Here is a 27,750-nt window from a genome sequence, read left to right as displayed (position 1 = left end):
GTTAGACACCTCTGGTTTACCCGTTTGGATTCCTGCATTGGAATAATAACCTAATATTAATAGTGACCGGTATTTTCTTCAGTCAGTCAGTCAGTTCCATCTGTGTATATTAGTGCTGACATCTCTTAAGAGTCTCTGGTCACCTTTATGTTCATCTGCAGCAACTTTGCTTCAAACAGTGTCTTCAATGGATTCTGTTGAGGTCAAAGGGCTTGACCTGGTCCCAAAGCAGCACCCTGAGCAACATATCTGAGCCAAACACAAAGACCATTGGAAATTTTGTGCAAACTCTATCTCCTCCATACACCCCAACCCACCCCAAAAAGAAAGGGGAAGGGGAGTACAGACTCAGATATATATTTGGTTACGGAAAGCTCCTTCTTAAGCATATTGATGCCATGAACACGTCCCAGCCAGATGGACTGCAATGGCTTTTTTCCAATTGTGCACATTGTTATGTCCATTTAGGGCTGTTGCTTTGGAAGGAGGTTCAGTGTAGATACAGGGAGGGCTGAATGAAAATGGCGAGTCATATGAATTTTCTGAGTTCATCCTAAAAATGTGGAAATGAAGACGCTGGTGTCGATATTAAGGGTTGCATGCCACCAACGATCTGGAAAATACAACACCTGCAACAGGAAGAACAAGTTTCAATTAACATTGAAAAGATCAGCGTGGATAAAAGATAACACACTATAAATGAGGGGGCTTAATGTCCAGTGCACTACACTGTACAGTACAACAGGGTTGTCAACCTTTGAAGTGCTGAATTTAGTGAAATCTCACACTAGGTCAATACCAGGAATGGCCAGGTTGTCTTATGGGGAAAGGTTGGACAGGTTAGGCTTGTATCCACTGGAATTTAGAAGAGTAAGAGGCAACTTGATTGAAACCTTTAAGATCCTGAGGGGGTCTTGACAGGGTGGATGTGGAGAGGATGTTTCCTCTTGTGGGGAGAATCTAGAGCTAGGGGTCACTGTTAAAAAAATAAGGTGTCGTCAATTTAAAACAGGTGAGGAGAAACTTTTTCTCTCAGGAGGTCGTGAGTCTTTGGAACTCTCTTCCTCAAAAGACAGTGGAATCAGAGTCTTTGAATACTTTTAAGGAAGAGCTGGATAGATTCTTGATAAGCAAGGGGGTGAAAGGTTATCGGGGGTGGGCAGGAATGTGGAGTTGAGGTTACAGTCAGATCAGCTGTGGTCTTATTGAATGGCGGAGCAGGCTCGAACTGCTCCTCCTCCTCCTCATATGATCCATAATCTTATAAATATGCCTTGGTGCTTTTTGAGAGGATATTTGACTGGAAACATCACAACCAAGACCAATTCCTTCCTTTTCGTTCCCAAGCCTCATGCTTTGAAATTCTTTCCCTTTCCTTCCTTAACACCTTCTTTAAAATGTACTTCAGTCACTCCTCTTAATATCTTTTTTGAATCGGCGTCTATTTTTCCTCTTAAACCTCTTGCGATGTTTTTCTACTTCAGAGGCTCTGTTGTAAACAGAAGCCTTTGTCGTTGTCATCCTTGCTAATTGTCCGTATGTGCATTGTATAAAATGTACATTGTTTTCGCTCACCTCTCCTGGGTGAATGGTGCACTCCATGGGTTTGTCCGCTTCTGTTAAATATGGGTATGTGTCAAACATCCATGAGAGGGTGGTCTTGTTTGGGTGAAATTCTGGTGTTTTTTCTGGTGGGTAAAGAAACCAGCGCTGTCCAAAATATTTAATAAGTAATTAGAACAAATGAATTGACCCAGAACTTAGTATTTACAAATTATTCAGATATACTTCAGTAACAGGAGGTCTAAAATGTACAACTTCCTGAAAAACAAAATCACATAAATATCTTGTAATAGCTCAGTTCTGTGTAATCTACTGACCATTTGCTGCATTGTCTATTTAGAACCATAGAAAAGTTACGGTGCATAAAGAGGCCATTCAGCCCATTATGTCTGCGCCGGCCAAAAAGAGAAAAAAGAAACTAGCCGCTCATTTTAAGCCCCTGGTCCGTAGCCTTGCAGGTTACAGCACTTCAGATGCAGATTCAGGTACCTTTTAAATGAGCTGAGCATTTCAGCCTCAACCACCAAACTTAGGCAGTGAATTCCAGATGCCCACCACCTTTTGGGTGACAAAGTTTTTCCTCATGTCCCCTTTAATCCTCCGACCAATCACCTTAAATCTATGCCCCCTGGTAATTGACCCCTCAACTAGGGGAAACAAGTCTTTCCTACCTATCCTATCTGGGCCCCTCATAATTTTGTACACCTCAATTAGGTCACCCCTTGGCATCCTCTGTTTGAAGGAAAACAACCCCAGCCTATCGAATCTCTCCTCATAGCTGCAATTTTCAAGCTCTTGTAAATCTCCTCTGCACACTCTCCAGGGCAATTATCTCCTCCCTGTAATGTGGTGACCAGGACTGTACACAAAGTTCCAGGTGTGGCATAACCAGCATTTTATACAGTTCCATCATTACATCACTGCATTTGTATTCCATATCCCTCCCAATAAAGGAGAGCATTCAATATGCTTTCTTGACCACCTTGTCCACCTGTCTTGCCACCTTTAAGGACCTGTGTCCGCAGGAATCAGTCTGGGACCTCTGCTGTTTGTAGTATACATAAATGATTTGGAGGAAAATGTAACTGGGCTAATTAGTAAGTTTGCAGATGACACTAAGGCTGGAGGAGTTGCAGATAGTGAAGAGGATTGTCAAAGGATACAACGGGATATTGATCGGTTGGAGACTTGGGCGGAGAAATGGCAGATGGAGTTTAATCCGGACAAATGTGAGGTAATGCATTTTGGAAGGTCTAATACAGGCAGGAATTATACAGTAAATGGCAGAACCCTTAAGTGCATCGACGGGCAGAGGGATCTGGGTGTACTGGTCCACAGGTCACTGAAAGTGGCAACACAGGTGGATAAGGTAGTCAGGAAGGCATATGGCATGCTTGCCTTCATCGGCAGGGGTATTGAGTATAAAAGCTGGGAAGTCATGCTGCAGCTGTATAGAACCTTGGTTAGGCCACACTTGGAATATTGAGTGCAATTCTGGTCGCCACATTACCAGAAGGATATGGAGGCGTTGGAGAGGGTGCAGAGGAGGTTTACCAGGATGCTACCTGGTCTGGAGGTTATTCGCTATGAGGGGAGGTTGGAGAAACTTGGATTGTTCTCACTAGAGCGACGGAGATTGAGGGGCGACTTGATAGAAGTTTACAAAATTATGAGTGGCATGGACAGAGTAGATAGTCCGGAGCTTTTTCCCAGGGTGGAAGAGTCAATTACTAGAGGACATAGATTTAAGGTGAGAGGTGAAAAATTTAGAGGAGATGTGCAGGGCAAGTTTTTTTACGCAGAGGGTAGTGAGTGTCTGGAATTCGCTGCCAGAGGAGGTGGTGGAAGCAGGTACGGTAGTGGTGTTTAAGAGGCAGCTTGACAAATACATGAATAGGATGGGAATAGAGGGATACGGACCCCGGGAGTGCAAAATGTTTTAGTTTGACAGGCAATATGATCGGCACAGGCTCGGAGGGCCGAAGAACCTGTTCCTGTGCTGTACTGTTATTTGTTCAAGGTCTCTACTTCCTCAACCCCTCTCAATAACTTCCCGTTTATTGAATATTCCCTTGCTTTGTTTGCCCTCCCCAAATGCATTACCTCATACTTTTCTGGATTGAATTCTATTTGCCACTTCTCCATCCACTCAACCAAACCATTCTGGAGTCAACAGCTATTCTCTTCACTATCAACAGTTCACATAATACATATCATCATTGGTCAAACAAACAATATATCATCATTTGACACAACAGAAGCTCTAACACCAATGGAAAAGGTACAACAATCGATTTACAACACACAGAGTTTAGAAGAATGAGAAGCGATCTTATTGAAACATATAAGATTGAGGGGATGTTTCCCTTTATGGGAGAGACTAGAACTAGGGGACACAGTTTAAGAATAAGGGATCTCCTATTTAAAACGGAGATAAGGAGAAATTTCTTCTGAGGAAGCGAATTCACAGATTAACGACCCTCTGAGTGCAGTGGAGGCTGGGTTATTGAATATATCCAAGGTTGAGTTGTACAGATTTTTGATCTAAAAGGGTTATGGGGGCCAGGCAGGAAAGAGGAGTTAAGGCCACAGTCAGGTCAATTGTAATCTTATTGAATGGCGGAGCAGGCTTGATAGATCGATTTATAATCTTACAGTAAAAGTAGCTGAATATAATCATAGAAAAGTCCTAGAAAGTGTCCAAGGCTCAACCATCTTCAGCTGCTGCTTCATCAATGATCCTCCTTCCATCATAAGGTCAGAAGTGGGGATGTTCATTGATAACTGCACAACGTTGAGCAACATTTGCAATTCCTCAGATACTGAAGCAGTCTATGTTAATCTACAGCAAGAACTAGACAACATTCAGGCTTGGGCTGATAAATGGCACGTAACATTCACACCATACAAGTGCCAGGCAATGACCAACTCCAACAAGAGAGAATCTAACCATTTCCCTATGACATTCAATGGCATTACTGAATCCCTCCCTTTTAACAGCCATGGGGTTATCATTGACCAGAAACTGAACTGGACCAGCCATATAATTACTGTGACTACAAGAGCAGGTCAGACGCTGGGAATTCTGCAGAGTAACTCAATCTCCTGACTCCCCAAAGCCTGTCCACCATCTACAAGGCACAAGTCAGGAGTGTGATGGCATACTCTCCACTTGCCTGGATGAGTGCGGCCCCAACAACACTCAAGAAGCTTGACATCATCCAGGACAAATCAGCCCGTTTGATCGGCACCATATCCACCACCAAAAACATTTACTCCCTCCATCACCAATCAACAGTAGCAGCAGTGTGTGCCATCTACAAGATTCATTACAGCAACTCACTACAGGCTCCTTAGACAGCGCCTTCCAAACTTGCGACCTCGACCATCTGGAAGGACAAGAGCCACAGACACATGGGAACACCAGCATCCTGAGTGCTATGGTATCCAAAATCCTGGACCTCCCTCCCTAACAGCACTGTGGGTGTACCTACACCATATGGACTTCAGCGGTTCAAGAAGGCAGCTCACCACCGCCTTCTCAAGGGCAACTAGGGATGAACAATAAATGCTGGTCTTGTCAGAGATGTTCACATCCTATGAAAGAATTTTAAGAAAACCTCCAAACAGATATTTCAGGATGTAATTTTTGTCTTATTCATAAACCAATATTTAAGTGATGTGATGGCAACAGGAGACAAGTCAGCTTTATACAATCCATCATTGGCAAATTTCAACAATTTTAAAAAAATTCGAGAGATTCTCCTTCATTGGCAGAGGTATAGAATATAAAAGTAAGGATGTGATGTTGGAATTGTATGGGGCACTGGTGGGGCCACGGCTGGAGTATTGTGTGCAGTTCTGGTCACCACATTACAGGAAGGATGTAATAGCTCTGGAGAGAGTGCAGAGGAGGTTTACAGGAATGTTGCTAGGGTTGGAGAGGTGTAGCTACGAGGAGAGATTGGATAGGTTGGGGTTATTTTCCTTAGAACAAAGAAGGCTGAGAGATGACTTGATTGAGGCATATAAAATTATGAGGGGAATAGATAGAGTGGACAGGATAAAATTGTTTCCCTTGGTGGAGAATTCTAGAACCAGGGGACATAGATTCAAGATGGGTGGCGGAGGGTGTAGGGGAGACATAAGGAGGGACTTTTTTTACGCAGAGGGTAGTGGGTGTCTGGAATTCGCTGCCCAGGTTGGTGGTAGAGGCAGAAACTCCAAACTCTTTCAAAAAGGTACCTGGATCTGCACCTTGGGTGCTGTGAGCTGCAGGGCTATGAGCCGGGAGCAGGAAGGTGGGATTAGAAAGGGCACCTGGGTGTCCTCGGGCTGGCCTGGACAAGATGGGCCGAATGGCCTCCTTCTGTGCTATAACTTTTCTATGGTTCTATGTGACATTCAGTTAAATACCTGAGAATCAAGCCACACCTTGACTATTTATTGTCAGCTCTCACTAACTCCATGATTAACCGCAACATTGGGATTGTAACAGTTTGCGGGATTGTACAGCAGGGACTATGCAGAAGGCAATAGAACTGTGGACTTCCACGAGTTTAAATTTCAGGCAAGTGGTATATACTGACATCTGTTTAAATTCTATTTTTTTTCTTTTATATTGCCTGATTCTACACACATTATACAATGAGATTCCGTCCTTTTGAAAAATTAGTTTTTGGTTGATCTTTAAAAACAAATTAGAACCATAAAAAGGTAATCCATCCCACTGTGTGCCAATTGTGTGATAAAGCAAATTAAAACTAACCCCACTGCCCCAATTGATCTCCATGACTCTGTACCTTCCTCTACTTTACATTTTTATTTAAAAGCTGCAGTTGTCCCTGTCTCAATTGCTCCGTGACACAGCATTCCATACTCAGACAACTCCCAACACAAGGAAATTTCTCCTAACCTCTAATTTTTAAACAGATGATCCCTTATCATTATCTTCCCAACCAGATGAAATTGTCTTTCCCCATTCACTTCATCAAAGCCTTTCATAATTTTAATCTTATAACTATAACTCGGCAATCCTGATATAATCTTTTTGAAACTATGCTGTACACTCTGTGTGCCTTAAATGTTCTGGGGTACCCAAAACTGCATGTAGTTCTCTATCTGTAGCCTAACCACTGCCTTGTATAAGTTTATTATAAGCACTTTGCTCTTGTACTATTATATGTAAATTCCAAAATGCTTTAGTTTTTTTTAATATATGTCTTCACATACCTGCACAAGCACTCTCAAGAAATTATACATATTAACCTCTAGCTCTCTCTGCTGCTTCACAACTTTCAGCATCTTTTCATTGATTGCGTACTCCCAATCCTTGTTTTTCCTCCCTTCAAACACAACACCTCCCTGTACTTCCCTGTAATAAATTGCATCTGTGACCTGCCTTCCAAAGAGTTGGGAAGGTGAGGTGCAGCCTGGAAGGATAGTGGGAGCAGACTCACTAGTCACTTTCAAAAGGGGAACCGGATATATACTTGAAAAGGAAAAATTTGCTGGGCTACGGGAAAGAGTGGAACCCAACTGGATAACTCTTTCAAAGAACTGGCAGGGGGATGATGGTCTGAATGGCTTTTTGCTGTTTGGTTCTATTCTTCATAATGCTTACGATCATTCTCTTTTTGCAGGTAGTGAATTCTACTGAAGGCCGAAATTCTCACCTTTCGTCCGTATATAACTTCGGAGTACCCTGCTCCATGCCAGTGGAATGGCACTCCGGTACCTGCACCTAAAAGCCAAACCAACACCACACCCCCCCAAAAGAAAAGCAGTTTTTTTAGTTTATCTTCATTCCATTCCAAATTATTTACAGTCAAGAGGAAGAGAACATGCTTTCTTCATACCCATTATGAATATGCATGGCAGAGACAGTAGAATATTACAGAATATCATTAATACTATTCCTAGGATATTAGCCCTTTTAATAGAGGTTAGGGCTGACATAGCAAATCATCCTCACAAGTAATTAGGCCTCCCCCAGATTTAATTCGTACACTTCTATGTCAGTAAGAGACTCCCTTCTTATTGTGGCATCTTGTCTCAGTGGCCCTTTGGTTTCCACATACCAGATGCGTGCAGCAAGCAACCTGTAACCAACCTGTGGCTCTCTGAAATCAGTTACCAGGTCAGCAAAGGCAGCCTTAGGGAATTCAACCCTCTTGAATTTCCCACTCTCCACTTTTGAAAGCTAAGTCTCCTCTATACTTCCCCGTTTACATACAAAAATTAGGTTTCCATAAATGCAATATCCCAGAAAAAGAAGATCTCCCCCAGAGATTAAAATGGAATTGAACCGTGCAGTCGGCCATTTGGCTCTTGCTTCAACCAGTCCCTATAGGATTGTCGCTTGTTATCAACTACGTGACCACTCCCAATCTCTCGAGATTAGTAAAAGACTGAAAATGTTCCAATCTTGTGCACAGCCCCTGCTTCAATTAAGGTTTCACTATGAGACAAGCTTGGCTTTCTGAGGTCAAACTGCTTGATCTCTTTTCCAACAGTATCTGTCTTGCTGCTTTACTCCTCCTGTTACCAGCCCTCCCTCTATCAAATGGCGAAGACCCTGTGGACTCACTGTTCTTGCGCCCACGGATTGGCTCAAATCCAACGACTGTGCTCCCTCTTCTTCACCGTTGGTTTGATTCCCATAACTTTGCTGCACCCATTCCCGCCAGCTTCAATCTCACAGCCTTGCTGCTACCTTTCATGTTAGTTTCGGCCTGTAACTTCTCAATAATTCAAATCTGAACCAATTTGAAGTCAGTCCAGTATAAACTATATTCAGATTTACTATTCCATCTAAGACATTCTCTGCTTGCCAGATCCATCTGTACTGGCAGCTATATTAATAAGTTTATTTTTTGGCTTGCACCTATGCAATATTACACAGGCAATAAAAGGGACCTATCGTCAACGGGTTTGTCTTGTTCAAAACTAGCAGTGCAGAAGCTAGAGATTAACCTGCTATCCCGAAGCTGTAAGCTCCTGTGGTCCCCGGTAGCTGGTATGGAGGCTGGATATATGTCCTGAAGAGTGAGTCCCACTCTGTAAAATTGTTATCTCCAAAAAAGTAGAATGTATCTATTCAAACAGGAAACACAATATATTTAAACAGCTTGTGATTACAGACCTCAAATCACCAGATACACTCTTGCTCCACTCTAACCATATGGTCATCACAGTGGGTTATGACATGAAGGTTTGTGGGGAGTACACTTATTAGTTTAATTAACAATATCTTTAGTAGGTGGTGCAGTGCACTGCAGGCCTACATCTTATTGTGTGACACTGGTGGAATAAGGGTTCAGTTCTGCCATGCCATACCTTCCTGATCTGTCCTAGATTGTCTTGGGGCGCTCAAGTGACTCCCAACAAAAAAAAAGGAAACTGGAAGGGGGCTCGGCTCAGGATGGGCTCGCATTTTAACTCTTGTTGATCAGAGCAGGGTGATATTGATGGGGGCGCGAAAACAGGTAACAAGTTCAACATGGCCCTGTGTGATACAAAAATAAACATTCTTCCTATTTACATCTTCATTTGAAATGGTTCTAAGTAAAAGTGAGTTCTGATGCAAGTTGTAATGGTATCACATGTGAACTCTCTTCTGTTAATGATTCACTTAGTGTTCCAATTCTGGAACTGGCACTGATGTGACATAAAAATTTCAAAGTATAAATCAAGTCAAAATGCAGGAACCTCTTGCTTGAACAGGAAGCTCTGCAGAGCACTATCTCTTGACTTATTATTATTCATTTGTTTGTTGCTTCCTCTGCATACATGTTATCATGCATGAAGGGACACCTTTTGGAAGCAATAATGTTTTAATTAGAGTTACATGATTAAAGGAAAACTCACCACTACCCAAAGAATCCAAAGATTGAGGCTTCATCATGTGCTCAACATATTCTTTAAAAGGAACATCGACTGTGAGGAAGAGAAGGGAAGCTATTTAGTTCCAGAGGAAGAACAGTTAGAAAGGACAGTGTGTGCTTTTGTTAGCGTTTATAGTGATTTTCATGAAAATTGCAGATATTCCTTTGATCCTCAATTTTTTACATTTACAATACTGCTTGCATTTTGTGGGGAGTGAGTTAAGAAAAGAAAATAGTAGAAAACATATCACATTGTCTTAAGAGGATATTTCTGTTTACATTTAAATCATAATGGTTCCTTGATTCACTGGTGACTGAAACACTTTTTATGGAGTCCTAATGGACCGATATGTTAAAGCAGACAGGCAAAAAATAGGGGAGCCAAACAACAGATGGAAACCAGGAACAGCAACAGAAAGCTGTTCTGGCCATGTGGTTTTACAAATACACTTTCTACAAATTCAGTGAGAAAACTTGTGTGTGTTAATGAGAGTCCAGTGCCAAAAGCTATTGCAGCGAGTGTACCAGTGAGAAAGTCAGATCTATCTGACAAGACATTGAATGGACAGAGAACCAACCAATACTTCTCAAACCTTGCAGCATCTTCCAGGGAATGTGAAGAAGTCAGTTGCTCGCACCTTTTTATGGGGGGAGTTCACGTATGTGATTGGTGGGAAAGGGAAGAGAAGACTACATCACAGTACAAGATTATGGACAAAGAGGCATTCAGCATCTCAATGTATACATACATTTACACATATACAATTTAGACTTGAGCACAAGGTGTACAAGCTTAAAATTTGCCGACAACACTAAAGTAAAGGATTTGCGAAAAAGCAAGGTAATATATTTTGGAAGGAGAAACCAGGAAAGAGAGTACATGCTTAATGGAAAAATGAAGGGTGCGGATGAAGAGACACTTGGCAGTTCAAATACATAAACCGCTGAAATTACAGGCAGATAAAATCATAAAAGTGACCAATGGTATTTTTAAAAAAAAACAGAGACCATTGCATATTTCAAAGGGAAATTAGATATAGATATAGAACAGCGTAACATACAGGACTTTAGGGAGAGAGTGGGGCAGTGAGGTCAGATGTAGATTGCTTTAGCAAAGAGCTGGTGCAAGCAGGATGATCCAAAAACTTCTACCGACATATAAAAAAAAAGGGAGATGGAAGCAAAATATACCGAACTAATCCACTGAAAGAACTGTAAGGCTTCAAGGTTAAAATTATATTTAGCCAGAAAGGAGCAGGAAATGTGTTTACTAAACGTATGTGTACCTTTCTGATAGGAGTAAGTGTTTGCTGTGCTCAGTCTCACCAGCCGATATCCAAACTCCTGCAGGAGACTTTGCTTCGAACAGAGAGCCCGGAATTGCTGCAAGATTCAAACACATACAATGCCAGGTCGCAGTACAGCTTTCAGAGGGGGTTTGGCATTTCAACATTTTCAGCCGTAGTATTTGACACTAATAACTGCTGTTGGCTTAGTAATGACATCCCCATATTTCGACATCACATGACGTGCGGATAATGAATTGGTTTGGGAGTGAGCAATAAGACTATAATTTAAAAGATGAGTGCAAATTACATCATGAACCACATGACTGGAGCATGAGTATGAGATTAAAACTTGAACACGAGTTTAAATTATAGCCCTGGCATCCAGTGTACAACTGTGCTTCCACGCAACAGCAGACTATAATTATACATGTTTTCGTTTGGCACAGTAACAGTCAGCAGGTGGTTGGTGTACTGGGCTGGCTTTGACTGCATCTTGAATAAATCCCAAAAAACAAACTGTAGACCATTTTCTTGAAATCAGAGAAGACAGCCCTGCAACACTGCACTGTCTTCACTGGCAGGGGAAGGATGGGGAGTTGCTCCTGTTGCTGCAGGTTCCAGAAAAATCAGGTGGATGTTAAAGATCCCATAGCATGTCCCGGCCAACATGCATCTCTCAGCCAACAGCACCAAACACAGACTAACGGATCATTCTTACCAGTTGCGAAGAAGGGTCTCACACTGGACTCGAAACATTAACTCTGTTTCTCTTTGCACAGATGCTGCCAGACATGCTGAGTTTTTCCAGCATTTTGTTTTTATTCCAGTATCCGCTGCAGTCTGCTTTTATTTTACAGATCATTTATCTCTTTGACATTTGTGAGAATTTGTCGCACACTAAATGGGCGCCATGGTCATTACATAAACTGTTATTGTACTTCAAAAATAATTTGTAGTATATGAAGTACTTATACAAATTGCTTTGGGAATTTCTTAGAGATGTGATATTGGTGTTATCCAAATGTAGTTACTTTCGTCTCTTCTTGCTGTGCAGTCTGGTTAGGATGGCATCACTGTGGTTAACATGTGTCTAGTTATTTTAATTAAATCTCCAATTTATGAGCCAAAATCCTTCAGCAAGTTGTATAATACACTTAACCAGAAAAGGCTGACCGCACTGATATGAAGCCTAATGTGAGAGGTAACCATTATAGATTATCAGTGTGCTTTTTCATTTAAATTAAATTAAATCTCGATTGCTGGGTCAATGTTGAATGGGGTGGCAGCTTAATGCCAGGAATACCACACTGACCTATTAAACTTGTTTCACTCTGGATACCAACATAAAAGAGGGGAGAGCGTTGCCAGAATGGGTTCCAAAAAAAAAACCTCATATAAAAGAACGGTGATCCAATCCAGTCGATCATCAGATTTCCCGAAGAGGGGATTTTCAATCCGTATGTCTGGCCAGGTGCCAGAAGTACTTTGTAAAACAATGGTTAGTCCTCAGCTGGAATACCCTGTTCGGTTCTGTGCACCATACTTTAGGAAGCATGTCAAAACCTTAGAGAGGATGCAGAAGAGGACTAAAATGGTACCAGGGATGAGGGAATTCCGGTACGTGGAGAGACTGGAGAAGCTGGGGTTTTTCTCCTTAGAGCTGAGATTGTCAGGAGGCTTGATAGAGGTGCTCAAAATAAGGAATGATTTTAATAGAGTAAGTAAGGAGAAACTGTTTCCAGTGGACAATGACCACAGGACACAGATTTAAAGTAATGAGCAAAGGAACCAGAGGCCACATAAGGAAACCTTTTTTTTAAAAAACATCAAGTTATTGTGAACTGCAATGTACTGCCTGAAAGGGCGGTGAAACTTGCAGAAGAGAATGGGATAAATACTTGAACGGTGAGAATTTACAGCTCAATGGGGAAAACAGGAGTGGGAATAATCGGATAGTTCCACCAAAGAGCTGGCATAGACATGATGGGCCAAATGGCCTTTTTTTTTATATCATTCTATGATTCTAAGTGATAGAGTATATATTTCATACTAAGTTTTATTGCCTTTCAACACATATGCAGCATTTATCAAACGTGACATATACTGGGAGTACTTCAATGTGCCGAAAAATTGCTTTTCACTCAGTTAAGTTTGAACAGGAAACAGTACATAAAGATCATTCACCTCATTCTGTGTGATTCCTCGGATAATCACTGGCTTGGAATATGCATACCTGTAAAACAAGGACATCTCCCATTTTACTTTATTCCTCTAGGATTGAAACATCCAAACATTTTGTCCTCACTGGATGCTAGAAGAATAGCATGTGAGAAGTTTAAATCCATGCTCCCACTGACTGGCAATTTTTAAAATCGTTGCTCATACTGACTGAGCTTGGAGTTCTCATTTAAGATTTACCCAATGAAGCAGCAGTGCCAAAAACAATCATTTTCAAACCTGCAGCTCACAAAATTAATGCACCTGAAACAAGGGAATGAGGAACAGGGCCACAAACAGCCTTTGGACCCCACATGATCCGTTCACCCATTTCACATATAAAAATTACTCTACTTAATCCGAATCCTCATCCCTGTTGGTGGCTTTAGGTTCAAGGTTTGAGAATTTCCTGAGTCATCAGAGAGCAAACATTTGCTGCAACAACAATATTGATCTAACTGACAGTGATTGCTGCCATTGCCTGCCCTGATCCTCCAGTAGAAAATTTATGCCAAAGCTTTCTGGAGAACTAATTGAAATATGTTGCAATGGATCAGGAGTGTTGCAATGGATCAGGAGAGATGTGGATCAATGGCCAGAGTATTGATCCTGACGCTAATGGTGCATCCTGCTAACCCAAAAAATGTGGAAAGTATGACAGCGTTTTCCATAACTTTTCTACTTTCAGACTATCTTGGGCTGAACTAATACCTCAACTCCTGGTTAATAAAAACTACTTCTTTTGTGTGGACTTTTAATTTCATGTCAGCTTGTGTAATAAATGGCGACAATTTCTTTAAGGGCAGCCTTTAAGAGGCTGCTCCAACTGAAATGACAATTCAAGCTTTTGCTTGGATTCATGGAGTCAGGAGATGGGGATATATCTCATGAAGCACCAGGTTACTTTCCAAGTCAATAGCTCTGTACTGATCAAGGGAAAACTTTGGCCTGTAGGTTGCTTAGGTTGATTGCCTGTTGATCCAAATTAGCATAGGGAAAAGTTTGTGCCTGCTGTGTGTGGAACTTCATAAAGACTCTCAGCCTCTGAGAAATAAAGCAAGTCACAAGTCCTTAGTCTCAAGTCCGTAAATCACACTGCTGCCAGGTCTCCCTCGTCATTAATTTTCGGTTTAAATGACAGCAGCATGAAGCATGGCTTAAAAGCAGTTAAGTGCAGCAAATCTGTGATCGCTGCGGGTTCCCATGTGGGTGGAGTTGCAATAATGGCTTTCTATTGGTTATTAGCAAGTGGAAATTGTGCAAAAGCCCCAGGAAATCATATAGAGCGGTGTGAGTCACTCCTGACTCCATGAATCTAAGCCAAACTCTGATCACAGACTTGTTATTTTTATTAGATCAGACACTTAAAGCTGCCTTTAGAGAGACGATAGCTATTTGTTACGCAAGCTGACATGCTGACCTGAAATTAAAAGTTCACACAAAAATAATAAGAATAATTTTTAATTAATCAGGAATTGAGGTGTTGGTTCAACCAAGATCATCTGAAAATAATTTAAAATGACTGAAAGTGTTGTTATAGTTTCCAGATATTAGGCTTGGCCTGATGCACCATTAGCGACATAATTCCTTGGAACATTTGCACTACAACAATGGTACACACCAAGGATGCACCACCTACATGGCACAAGTTTTCAGCAAATTCAGAGTCAAAAAGATGGAGGTGTGTGAGGCAGGTGAAACAGATTTGGCAATGGGCTGCGCTCAGATCAGATGCACTTCAAGCTCCAAGAGGAGAGGACCAGGAAGGTGTGCTGCACAAAAAAAACATACCAGTGAACAAATTCAGAATAGGTCAAGGAGTCTCTCACTTCCACGTTGCAGGGCCCTTTGCCAACCATCTGCATGGAGTGGTCCGTCTTCCTGCAAAGAAGAGGTGCAAAAATGTTGGTTCCAAGTTATTGGGCATTGCTGTTGACGTGATGAAATCATTCAAAACAGTAAACTGGCAAGACAGCCAGAAGGGAGGCATGTGATCTAGATTTGCCGATAAAATAACAGGGATTTCCAAACTAATTCATTGACTGGGAAGCACTCTGGGACATCCTCAGGACATGATTGCAAATACATATTTTTCTTTTTTCGCTAGATTCTCAAGGACCTCAAATGGTGAATGATTTCCATGATATCAAAACTAACATCCAAGCTTCAAAACTAAAATTTGGGCCACAAACTCACGGTCAAATATTTATTTGCAAATAGCATTTATATCATTCACATTAACACAGACCACTGACTTTTAAAAAAAAATTACATAACTGTATGTGTGTAATTTATTCAGCCTTGGGGATTGGGACTATTCAGTTTCCGGGGACCTTGCCTGTGGTGTTTCAAAAGCATCGTTATGCCACAGCACCAAGACCCATATTTCTAACCTTGTGACTCACAGGTACTGTAAGAAAAATTATCTTTAAAACTGACAGTTCTGAAGGGACGCAAAACAGTTTGTTCCTGAAACCCAACAAGACATTGGTATCACTAATGTTTGCAAGCCATTAATCATAAGAACAGAACAGTTCAAACATCTGAAATAACTTCTAGACACTGATCAAAATACACAGCAGCTAGGGCTGCACTTGCTCACAATTTCTAACTAAATCATTGTTGATAGCTATTTCTCATGAGTTATTAAAGTTCACTCTACAACTACAACAGACTAAAATAAGTTATCCCAATAAATCTAAACATGCCTCTATTGGGATTATACAATACATGGTTTAAAGAAAATATACAATGGCAAATTGATAAATAAAAAGTTATTATGTCATTATGCAGCATGTAGTTTGCACGATCAGTTTGCTATCTGTTTGGTAACTCCAATGACGACATGAATCAAAACCTGGCTTACTAACCATTATTTGAATACTGCAGAAGTGGACATTACAAGACTACTTGTAAGAGTTAACGGATTGTAGCATTGGACCAAAAACTACATGACATCAAGCAAGCTGGTTTGTTTTCCAGTGAGGATCCGTTAGCAGCATGTCTTTAGTATTTATTATGCAATTGCATAACAAACTGGTGAGAAATTAGAGGCAGTAATTCAATCAAGCTCAGATAATATTGCAAACCAGAGGAAGCATTCAATATTTGCAGAACTTTTCATAAAACACAGCTCCTGGAGACTTGGCTGGTATATTCACTGCAGGTTGATTGCGGGAAACACAGATGGAGTAAGTTTATGATGATGCATAAATGGTAAAAAAAAGTGTAGGGAAGGATATCTCCTGCTGAGAATCTGTTTTTTTTTTCAAATTGAGATGATACTGGAAGCATGCAGTAGCTATACCACAATGCATTCCTTGAATTCTTGGCTCAGTGGTAGACCTCTTGTCTCCAAGTCAAGCTGTACATTCAAGTTCCCCTCCTGAGACTTGGGCACAAGTTGACAGCTTATGTCCTCTCCAAGTTCATCTCATGCACAAGACCTGCCATTTGCAGCATTAACCCCATCCCCAAGTGCTGACCACCCAACTTTCTTCCTAACCCCTATGCTAGTTGTGATTGTAAATGGTTCCCGCTCCTCACCTACTATCCTACTCCCTTTCAAAACTGCCATCATTTCCATCAAATATATCCACTACTGGGCCTCCAATCTTCCATAGATGTTGCCTCATCCAAACTTTTTCCAGCCTCAGAACTGCTCACTCTCTGCCCCAACCTCCCCCAGCACCTTCTCTTTCTCTGGTCTTTTGTGGATCCCCCCTCCTGATGATAGCCATGAGTTAGGCCACCTCGGCCTCACACTCTGGAATTCCCTCCCTAAACCTCTGCACCATACTCTCCTCTAAGACCCTTTAAAACCGACTTAAGCTAAAGGTGCTATATAAATACAAGTTGTAAAGTATTTCCTAAATTGACCTGTTTCACAGCACTTCCGGGGGATTGACTGTGTGAGGCTGTGTGGGGGGGCAGTGGGTGTCAGTGATCTATGTGGCTGCATTATGCATAGATGGAGCTGGTGGCCTTTTTCCATCCTTTGTTCCACATTATTTGCTCTTTTTATGGTCTTATCCACTTTGGCTCTAACATCTATGAATCAGTACATCAGGGCATAAGAAATAGGAGCAGAAGTAGACCATATGGCCCATCAAGCCTGCTCCACCATTCAATATGATCATGAATGACCTTCTGCCTCAACTCCATTTTCCTGCCCACTCCCCATATCCCTGAGAGATCAAAAGTTGATCTATGCCAGCCTTATATATATACTCAATGATGGTGCATCCACAACTTTCTGTGACAGAGAATTCCAAAATTTCACAACCCTCCAAATGAGGAAATTTTTCATCTCAGTCCTAACTGATCAACCCCTTATTTTGAGGCTTTATTTATTTATTCATTCACGGAATGTGGGCTTCGCTGGCTGGGCCAGCATTTATTGCCCATCCCTATTTGCCCTTGAGAAGGTGAGTCCTTCTGAGTCCCCATGTTCTAGATTCCCCAGCCAGGGGAAACAACCTCTCAGTAACTACCCTGTCAAGCCCTTTAAGAATTTTGTATGTTTCAATGAAATGATCTTTCATTCTTCTAAATTCCAAAAAAGTATAAGTCCATTTTACTCAGCTTCTCATCCCAGGAACCAATCTAGTGAACCTTTGCCATTCTGCCTCCAATACAAATACATCCTTTCTTAAATGTGGAGACCAAAGCTGCTCCCAGTACTCCAGCTGTGGTCTCACCAAAGCCATGTACAACTGTGGCAAAACTTCCTTGTTCTTGTACTGCAGTTCCCTCGAAATAAAGGCCAACATGCCGTTTGTCTTGCTAACTGCTTGCTGTATTTGCATGCTAGCTTTGTGTTCCTTGTACAGTTACAGCCAACTCTCTCTGTACATCAACATTTAAGTTTCACGCTATTTAAAAAATATTCAGCTTTTCTATTCTTATTACCAAAGTGAATAACTTCACGCCTCCCCAAACTATACTCCATCTGCCACCTTGTTGCCCATTCACTCAATCTGTCTATATCTCTTTGCAGCCTCTTTGTGTCCTCCTCACAGCTTATAGTCCCACCTAGCTTTGTATTGTTAGCAAATTTGGATACATTACTCTCTACCTCTCCGTCTAAGTTATTGTCAATTGTGAATAGTTGAGGCTCCAGTACTTATCCTAGTGGCACTCCATTAATTGCAGCCTGCCAATCTGAAAATGCTCCATTTATCCTTGCTTCCTGTTCAGTAACCAATCCTCTAAAAATACTAAATATACCACACCCAACTCCATGAGTCCTTATCGTGTGTGTGTGGCACACCTTTTGTGTGGCACCTCATCAGGTGCCTTTTGGAAATCCAATTATACTACATACATTGCCTCCCCCTTTATCTACCCTACCAGGTGAATCCTCAAAAAACTCTTTAAAAAAAATTGTCCAACACAACTTCCCTTTTAGAAAACCATGTTGACACTGACTGTTTATACTGTGGTTTTCTTAAGCGCGTTGCTAAGGCTTCCTTAATAACACATTCCAGCATTTTCCCAATGACTGATGTCAGGCTAATTGGCCTGTTGTACCCTTTTCTCTCTCCCTCTTTTCATGAATATTAGCGTTAAACTTGCTCATTTCCAGCCCACTGGGACTGTTCTAGAATCTAGGGAACTTTGGAAAATCATAACCAGTGCATCCACAATCTCCACAGTTACCTCTTTTGGAACTCTAGGGTGCAGGCTATCAGATCCTGGGGATTGTGGGTTTTTAGTCCCTTAGGTTAGTCCAATACCTTTTCTCTGCTTATATTAGTTACTTAAAGCTCCTCATTTTTATTTGCCACTTGGTTACCCCTCTTCTTCTGGTATGTAATTTGTGTCTTCTTCTGTGAAGACAGAAACAAAATATTTGTTCAATGTCTCTACCATTTCCTCTTTCCCCATAATAATTTCTCCTGTCTCTGTCTCTAAGGGACAAACTCTTACAAACTGTTTTTATATTCCTGGCTAGTTTACTCTCATATTTCCTACATTACATATCAGTGCCTACACTCTGTAAAGGGCTTTGAAACTCTGGTGGTCGTGAAAGGTGCTACGTGAATGTCAGTCTTTCCTTTACTCTTTTACATTCTACTTTTCCCATTTTATCAGCCTTTTGATCGTCCTTTGCTGGTTTCTAATACACACCCAAACCTCACATTTGCTATTATTCCTCACAATGTTATAAGCTGCTTCTTTTAATCAAACACTATCCTTAACTTCTCCAGTAAGCCATGGATGGATCTTTTTTTCATTCATTCATGGGATGTGGGCATTGTATTGCCCATCTCTAATTACCCTTGAGAAGGTGGTGGTGAGCCGCCTTCTTGAACCACTGCAGCCCACGTGGTGTAGGTACACCCACAGTGCTGTTAGGGAGTTCCCGGATTTTGACCCAGCAACAGTGAAGGAACGGTGATCTATTTCCAATTCAGGATGGTGTGTGGTTAGCAGGGGAACTTCCAGGTGGTGGTGTTCCCATGCATCTGCAGCCCTTATCCTTCTAGGTGGTAGACGTCATGGGTTTGGAAGGCACTGTCAAAGGAGCCTTGATGAGTTGCTGCAGTGCATCTTGTAGATGGTACACACTGCTGCTACACATTGCTGCCACTATGCGTTGGTAGTGGAAGGAGTGAATGCTGAAAGTGGTGGATGGGGCGCCACTCAAGCGAGCTTTGTCCTGGATGGTGTTCAGCTTCCTGAGTATTGTTGGAACTGCACTCAGACAAGTGGAGTGTATTCCATCACACTCCTGACTTGTGCCTTGTAGATGATGGACAGGCTTTGAGGAGTCAGGAGGTGAGTTAATCGCCATAAAGTTCCTAGCCTCTGACCTGCTCTAGTAGCCACAATATTTATACGGCTGGTCCAGTTCAGCTTCTGGTCAATGGCAGCCCTGTCGATCTTTCCTGCTGAGTTTTTGTTCCTTTAATGGAATGCATTTTTGTTGGAACATTTTGAATCTTTTTTTTAATGTTTCTAACTGTTTATTTACATTTATATCTTTTAATCTATTTGCCCAATGAACCCGATCCAGCTCTTTAATGGCTTTGTTTAAGTTTAAGATTCTCCTTTTTGTCCGTCACTCTCAAACTTAATATTGAATTCAATTGTATTATGATCATTTTTCCCAGTGGGTCTTTTACTGTGAGATTACTCATTGACTCTGCCTCATTACACAAAAAACTAAGCAGCATTGTCTCTAGTTGGTTCCACAATGTATTGTTCCAGGAAGCTATTGTGAGAGCATTCTACAAACTCATCTTCCAGATTACATTTGCCCATTTGATGTTTCCATTCTATATGAAGATTAAAATCCCCCATGATTATTACATTACCTTTGTTACAAGCTCCAATTGTCTCTTCCTTAATGCCCTGTCCAACATTATAACTGCTGTTTTTTTTATTCTTTCATGGGATGTGGGCGTCGCTGGCAAGGCCAGCATTTTTTGCCCATCCCTAATTGCCCTTACAATTGCCCTGAGTGGCTTTTCATTTCAGAGGGCAGTTAAGAGTCACCACAATTCTGTGGGTCTGGAGTCACATGTAGGCCAGGCCAGGTAAGGACGGCAGATTTCCTTCCTTAAAGGACATTAGTGAACCAGATGGGTTTTCACAACAATCGACAATAGTTTCATGGTCACCATTACTGAGACTAGCTTTATATTCCAGATTTATTAATTGAATTTAAATTCCACCAGCTGCCGTGGTTGGACTTGAGCCCATATTCCCAGAGTATTTGCCCGAGTCTTTTGATTACCAGCCCAGTGACATTATCACTATGCTACCACCTCCCCTCTACTGCTAGGGCGCCTATAAACTACCCCAACCAGCATTTTCTGATACTTGTTATTCCTAACCTCTGCCCACATAGATTTAACTTCCTAATCTCCTGAGCCAATATCCTTTCTCACTATCCTCATTGTCATCTGTTATTATCAGGGCTACTGCTCTTCCTCTTCCATTCTGCCTGCCTTTTCCAAATATTGTGTACACTGGGATATTTATTTCCCAACCTTGGTCACCTAAGTAATGGTGATTAGATCAAACCCACATCTCTCTATTTGTGCCAGCAGTTTGCCCATCTTGTTATGAATGCTTTGCGTTCCTTTTCTCTTTGCATGGACCTTCGCTGATGCACTATTACTGTTAAATTCTCTGCTCGTCTTTACCCAAATCGTTACATTGCTCTATTGCCTTGCCTTTTCTCTTTAGATTTCTAAATCTCTCTTCACCAGACCTCTCTCCCGCTCTAAGGCCCTCTCTACGGCCTTAGTTATACAGTGTCAGGACGCTGATCCCAGCCTGGTTTCAGCGGAACCCAATGAAATAGCTCCCTCTGTCCCTAGTACTGGTGCGAGTTCCCCATGAATCGAAACTCCTTCACACAGCATGGTTTGAACCACGCTCTAACTCCTCCAAACATTTTTCGTTCTACCTGTGTCATTGGTTCCTACGTGGCCCACAACAACTGGACTCTACCACTCCCACCCCGACTTCGAGTTCGCACCCAGCTACAAGGGGATGTCTTTAGTGTTGATACTGGAAAAGAACACAACCTGCAGAACTCTCAGTTGTGGCTGCACAGAACAATATCCATTCCCCTGAGTATACTGTCCCCTACATTAGCTCTTTTCTTTTCACTGTCCCCACTTGAATGGAATCCTGCATCCTGGTGCCATGGTCAGTTTTTGCATCCACCCTGCAGTCCTTCATCTCATTCACAGAGGAAGCATGTACCTCGCATTCTTTGCTCAAAGTCAAGGGCCGAGGCTCCTCCATCATTGGATCCCCATTCCTGCGTGACTCAAGGTCACAGCCTCCTGAGCCTGCTCACTGAACAACTCAAATTCTACTTAACCCAAGAGGCGTGACTGCCTCCTGGAACAAGTGTCCAGGTAACTACCCCACTCCCTGATGCCCCACAATGTCTGACGCTCGGACTCCAGCTTAACAACTCTGAGCCAAAGTTGCTTGAGCTGCAGACACTTACCACGATATGGCTGTCTGGAATTGCAATGCATTCCACAAATTCCCACATGTTGCAGTTGCAACACACCACCTGCCCTGCCGTGTCTGACTAGCTTTAATTATTTATTTGATCCATTGATTAGTTACTAATTTAGTTAAGTAATAGCATGTTAGAGTTTTCCAGTTTAGAAACAAAAGAAAAACACTCATTAGCTGGAGGTAAAACAAAAGGAATACCATTTAACACACACTTCCCCATGTTCAAGCACTTTTGTATAAACATGTGGCACAATGGGTAGCGACCCTACCCCTTCCAGGTTCAAGTCCCATGCCAGGACTTGTAGGTCACAGAAGGAACGTTCATGACGCGGTTCAACTAAAGGGAAAATAGGGTATGCAGATATGCTAAAAAAGATTGTGATTAAAGGAGCTGTCAGCATTACTGCTCGAGGTTGAATCTCATCCATCACAACTCTCTGATTTAGGGAGGTGATGACACAGTGGTATTGTCGCTGGACTATAGTAATCCAGAGACCCAGGGTAATGTTCTGGAATCCCGCCATGGCAGATGGTGGAAGTTGAATTCAATAAAAATCTGGAATTAACAGTCTAATGATGACCATGAAACCATTGTCAATTGTTGTAAAAACCCATCTGGTTCACAAATGCCCTGCAGAGAAGTAAATCTGTCGTCCTTACCTGGTCTGGCCTACACATAACCCCAGACCCACAAGCAATGTGGTTGACTCTTAAATGCCCTCTGAAATGGCTCAGCAAGCCAATCAGCTGTAACAAACTACTACAAAGTCACAAAAATGGAATGAAATTGGATGGACCACCTGGCATTGGAAACAATCATCCCGAAACGACAACGGCAATCTCAGCCCTGTGACCCTGCAAAGTCCTCCTTACCAACATCTGGGGGCTAGTGCCAAAATTGGGAGAGCTGTCTCACAGACCAGTCAAGCAACAGCCTGACATGGTCAACCTCACGGAATCATACCTTACAGATAATGTCCCTGGGTATGTCTGCGTGCCAAACAGCATAAGCATCCCTGTCCCACCAGCAAGACAGACCCAGCAGAGGTGGCGGCTTAGTGGTATACAGTCGGGAGGACGTTGCCCTGGGAGTCCTCAACATCGACTTTGGACCCCATGAAGTCTCATGGCAACAGGTCAAACATGGGCAAGGAAACCTCCTGCTGATTACCACATACCACCCTCCCTCAGCTGATGAATCAGTGCTCCTCCATGTTGAACACCACTTGGAGGAAGCACTGAGGGTGGCAAGGGCTCAGAATGTACTCTGGGCAGGGGACATCAATGTCCATCACCAAGAATGGCTTGGTAGCACCACTACTGACTGCACTGGCCAAGTCCTAAATGACATAGCTGCTAGACTGGGTCTGTGGCAGGTGGTGACGGGGACCAACAAGAGGGAAAAACGTACTTGACCTCATCCTCACCAACCTGCCTGCTGCAGATGCATCTGTCCATGACAGTATCAGTAGGAGTGACCACAGCACAGCCGTTGTGGAGACGAAGTCCCACTTTCACATTGAGGATACCCCCCATCATGCTGTGTGGCACTACCACCGTGCTAAATGGGATAGATTTCGAACAGTTCCAGCAACTCAAAACTAGGCATCCATGAGGTGCTGTGGGCCATCAGCAGCAGCAGAATTGTACACGAACAGAATCTATAACCTCATGGCCTGGCATATCCCTCACTCTACCATTATCATCAAGCCAGGGGATCAACCTTGGTTCAATGAAGAGTGCAGGAGGGCATGCCAGGAGCAACACCAGGCATACCTAAAAATGAGGTGTCAACCTGGTGAAGCTATGCACAAGACTACTTGTGTGTCAAACAGCATAAGCAGCAAATGATAGACAGGGCTAAGCGATCCCACAACCAACAGGTCACATCTAAGCTCTGCAGTCCTGCCACATCCAGTGAATTGTGGTGGACAATTAAACAACTCACTGGAGGAGGAGGCTCCACAAATATCCCCATCCTCAATGATGGAGGAGCCCAGCACATCAGTGCAAAAGATAAGGCTGAAGCATTTGCTACAATCTTCAGCCAGAAGTGCCGAGTGGATGATCCATCTCAGCCTCCTCCGGAGATCCCCAGCCAGTTGTCAGCCAATTTGGTACATTCCACGTGATATCAAGAAACGGCTGAAGGCACTGGATAGTGCAAAGGCTATAGGCCCTGACAACATTACGGCAATAGTACTGAAGACTTGTGCTCCAGAACTTGTCACGCCCCTAGCCAAGCTGCTCCGGTACAGTTACAACACTGGCATCTACTCAGCAATATGGAAAATTGCCCAGGTATGTCCTGCACACAAAAGGCAGGACAAATCCAACCCAGTCAATTACCGCCCCATCAGTCTATTCTCCATCATCAATAAAGTAATGGAAAGGGTCATCAACAGTGCTATCAAGCGGCACTTGCTTAGCAATAACCTGCTCACTGATGCCCAATTTGGGTTCCGCCAGGGCCACTCAGCTCCTGACCTCATTACAGTCTTGGTTCAAACATGGACAAAAGAGCTGAACTCCCAAGGTGAGGTGAGAGTGACTGCCCTTGACATCAAAACAGCATTTGACCGAGTGTGGCATCAAGGAGCCCTAGCAAAACTGGAGTCAATGGGAATCAGGGGGAAAACTTTCTGCTGGTTAGAGTCATACCTAGCACAAAGGAAGATGGTTGTGGTTGTTGGATGTCAGTCATCTCAGCTCCAGGACATCACTGCAGGAGTTCCTCAGGGTAGTGTCCTTGGCCCAACATCTTCAGCTGCTTCATCAATGACCTTCCTTCCATCATAAGGTCAGAAGTGGGGATGTTCGCTGATGTTTGCACAATGTTCAGCACCAATTGCGACTCCTCAGATACTGAAGCAGTCCATGTCCAAATGCAGCAAGACCTGGACAATATCCAGGCTTGGGCTGACAAGTGGCAAGTAAAATTCATGCCACACAAAGTGCCAGGCAATGACCAAGAGATAATCCAATTATCACCCCCTTGATGTTCAATGGCACTACCATCACTGAATCCACCACTATCAACATCCTGGGGGTGGGGTCACCACCGACCAGAAACTGAACTGGACTAGCCATATAAATACTGTGGCTACAAGAGCAGGTCAGAGGCTAGGAATCGTGCGACGAGTCACCTCCTGACTCCCCAAAGCCTGTCCACTATCGACAAGACACAAGTCAGGAGTGTGATGAAATACTCCCCACTTGCCTGGATGAGTGCAGCTCCCACAACACTCAAGAAGCTTGACACCATCCAGGACAAAGCAGCCCGCTTGATTGGCACCACATCCACAAACACTCACTCCCTCCGCCACCAACACACAGTAGCAGCAGTGTGTACCATCTACAAGATGCACTTCAGGAATTCACCAAGGCTCCTTAGACAGCACCTTCCAAACCCATGACCGCTACCATCTAGAAGGACAAGGGCAGAAGATGGATGGGATCACCACCACCTGGAAGTTCCCCTACAAGTCACTCACCATCCTGACTTGGAAATATATCGCCGTTCCTTCACTGTCGCTGGGTCAAAATCCTGGAACTCCCTTCCTAACAGCACTGTGGGTGTACCTACACCACATGGGATGCAGCAGTTCAAGGAGGCAGCTCACCACCACCTTCTCAAGGGCAACTAGGGATGGGCAATAAATGCTGCTGCGCAGCCAGCGAAGCCCACATCCCGTGAATGAATAAACAAAAATATTGACAGCTTTCGGATCTAGTTTGGGTAGAACAACAAATTGCACTGCAGCTAAAGCCCAAGGCACTTCATAGGAATGCTTTCAAACACCATCTGACAAGTTACATAAGGAGATATTAGAACAGGTCTCCAAAAAAAGTCCAGCTTGACCAATGAGGTAGATTTTCAGGACTGTCATGAGGGAGAAAGAGGTACAAAGCTGTAGGGAAGGCAACTGAAGGCTCAGATACTCATGGTGAAGCAATGAAAAATGAGGATACGCAAGAGGCCAGAATCGGAGCAGTCCAAAGATCTCAGAGGGTTCTAGGGCTGTAGGTTACAAAGATAGGCAGGGGGAAAGAGCACGGCGGGATTTGAAAACAAGGATGAGAATTTTAATAACAAGGTGTTTTTGAATTAATCAAATTGTCCTAATCTATCTTATAATATGAACCATACCTAAATACTTTCACTATAGTACACAGAATGATTATATGAAATGCAGTTGAAATGTGTTACTGATTCAGGAGTCAATTTAGGTCGACAAGCATTGCTGAGCAGGACTTGGTGTGAGTTATAACAGGTGCAGTAGAGTTTTGGATGAGGTCAAGTTTACAGAGAGTACACAAGGTCAGTGCTCAATCAGGAGAGCACTACAGTGCTCAAATCTAGAGGTAACAACGGCATGGAGGAGCTTTCAGCAGCAGATGGGCAGGGCTGTTCTGGAGGTGGAAGTACAGTTTTGGTGATGGCGCGGATGTGGGATTGGGCTGTGACTTAGAGTTAGAGGGTTATGAGTTCAAGTCCCACTTCAGAACAAAAATCTAGGCTGACACTCCAGTACATATTGAAGAAATGCTGCACTGTCAGAGGGGCCATCTTTCAGATGAGACATTAAACCAAGGCACTGTCTGCTATCGTGAGTGGTCATTAAAGATCCTGAGACATTATTTTGAAAAGCAATGCAGTTCTCCCTGGTGCCCTGGCCATTTTAATCCCTCAAACACCATCACTAAAAAAAAACCTCGATTATGCATTCATTATCACATTGCTGTTCATGGGAGCTTGCTGTGTGCAATTTGGCTGCAGCGTATCCTGCATTACAACAGCGACAACAACGCATATTGATATACCGTCTTTAACATAAAAAACATCCCAGGGCATTTCACAGGAGTGTCATAAAACGAAGTAGGATGCTGAGGCACACAGGGTGGTATTAGGTCAGATGACCAAAAACTTGGCCATGAGGTACATCTTAAAGAAGGAAATAGAGATGGGGGGGGGGGGGGGGGAAAGGGCACAGTTGTGCTGCCAGAGGTGCAGGAGCTGGGGTGGGGGGGGAGCACTGGAGGTGGAGGTGTGAGGGAGTGCTAGAGGTGAGAGCGAGTTGGGGGCTGCTAGAGGTGTGAGAGGGGGTAGGGGGTGCTGCTGGAGATGGGGAGGGGGGTGGTGTTAGGGTTAGGGACAATTACAGGATCATTGTGTAAAATCTGGGACCATGCTGGAGATTGATCTTCAATCCTGGAGGGTTGGCAACCCTAAATCTGGCCAGAATTAGAGAAGTGCAGATACCTCAGGGCTGGTGAAGATTACAGAGATGGAGAAGTGTGAGGCCACGGAGGGGATCTGAAAACACTTTAAATTGCACCGTGAAAAATACCACATTGTCTTTGCAGCGCTTTGGGGACGTGCTGAGGTGGTGACAGGCGCTACTGAAATGCAAGTCTCCCCTGACTGGAAAAAGCAGCGCGGATTCCGCCTCTCACCAGCCGCCATCCGCCTCCAGCTCTCCCGCTGATGCTGCGGCCAGCAGTGTCAGTGCGAGCAGGCCCCGAGGCTCCATCTCTAGCCGCTCACAGGGCCGTTTTCGTCGGTAAAGCTCCCGCAGGAAACCGGCGGCGCTCCGGCTGTCGGCTCCCGCACGCAGGGACGCACGGCGCGGCGACGCCAGAAGAGGCGGAGCGACGTGCTCGCAAAGCACGACGGGAGCTGTAGTCCCTCCCCCACCAGCCGCGGCCAGCACACATTGCCCATCGCGCACCGCGCGTCGCGTGACGACATCGAACGTCACGGGGGGCGGTGGAAACCTTCGGCCAGACTCGTTTCCCAT

At 43.4% G+C, this 27,750-nt stretch overlaps 1 protein-coding gene across 1 annotated transcript; it reads right to left on the bottom strand.

Annotated features, from left to right (window-relative positions):
- On the bottom strand, positions 1-27,750 carry jmjd8 (jumonji domain containing 8). Its single transcript, XM_078557670.1, has 9 exons — positions 27,407-27,750; positions 14,747-14,836; positions 12,923-12,971; positions 10,736-10,832; positions 9,433-9,501; positions 8,539-8,658; positions 7,239-7,306; positions 1,576-1,710; positions 1-629 (listed from the first exon to the last, which is right to left on the bottom strand). Exons 1-9 carry the CDS (start codon positions 27,748-27,750, stop codon positions 549-551), a joined length of 1,053 nt encoding a protein of 350 aa, XP_078413796.1. The 3' UTR covers positions 1-548.

The sequence above is a fragment of the Cetorhinus maximus genome, chromosome 15 (assembly GCF_964194155.1).
Source record: "Cetorhinus maximus chromosome 15, sCetMax3.hap1.1, whole genome shotgun sequence".
Lineage (NCBI taxonomy): Eukaryota > Metazoa > Chordata > Chondrichthyes > Lamniformes > Cetorhinidae > Cetorhinus > Cetorhinus maximus.
This window is presented reverse-complemented; position numbering and strand designations above follow the sequence as displayed.

Coding starts and splice junctions, on each gene's coding strand:
- jmjd8 (XM_078557670.1), bottom strand. CDS start 27,750: ATGGGAAACGAGTCTGGCCGAAGGTTTCCACCGCCCCCCGTGACGTTC. Junction 9,502..10,735: donor CACTTACTCCTATCAGAAAG/GTACACATACGT, acceptor TCTTCCTCACAG/TCGATGTTCCTTTTAAAGAA. Junction 1,711..7,238: donor AAGTTATATACGGACGAAAG/GTGAGAATTTCG, acceptor TATTTTGGACAG/CGCTGGTTTCTTTACCCACC.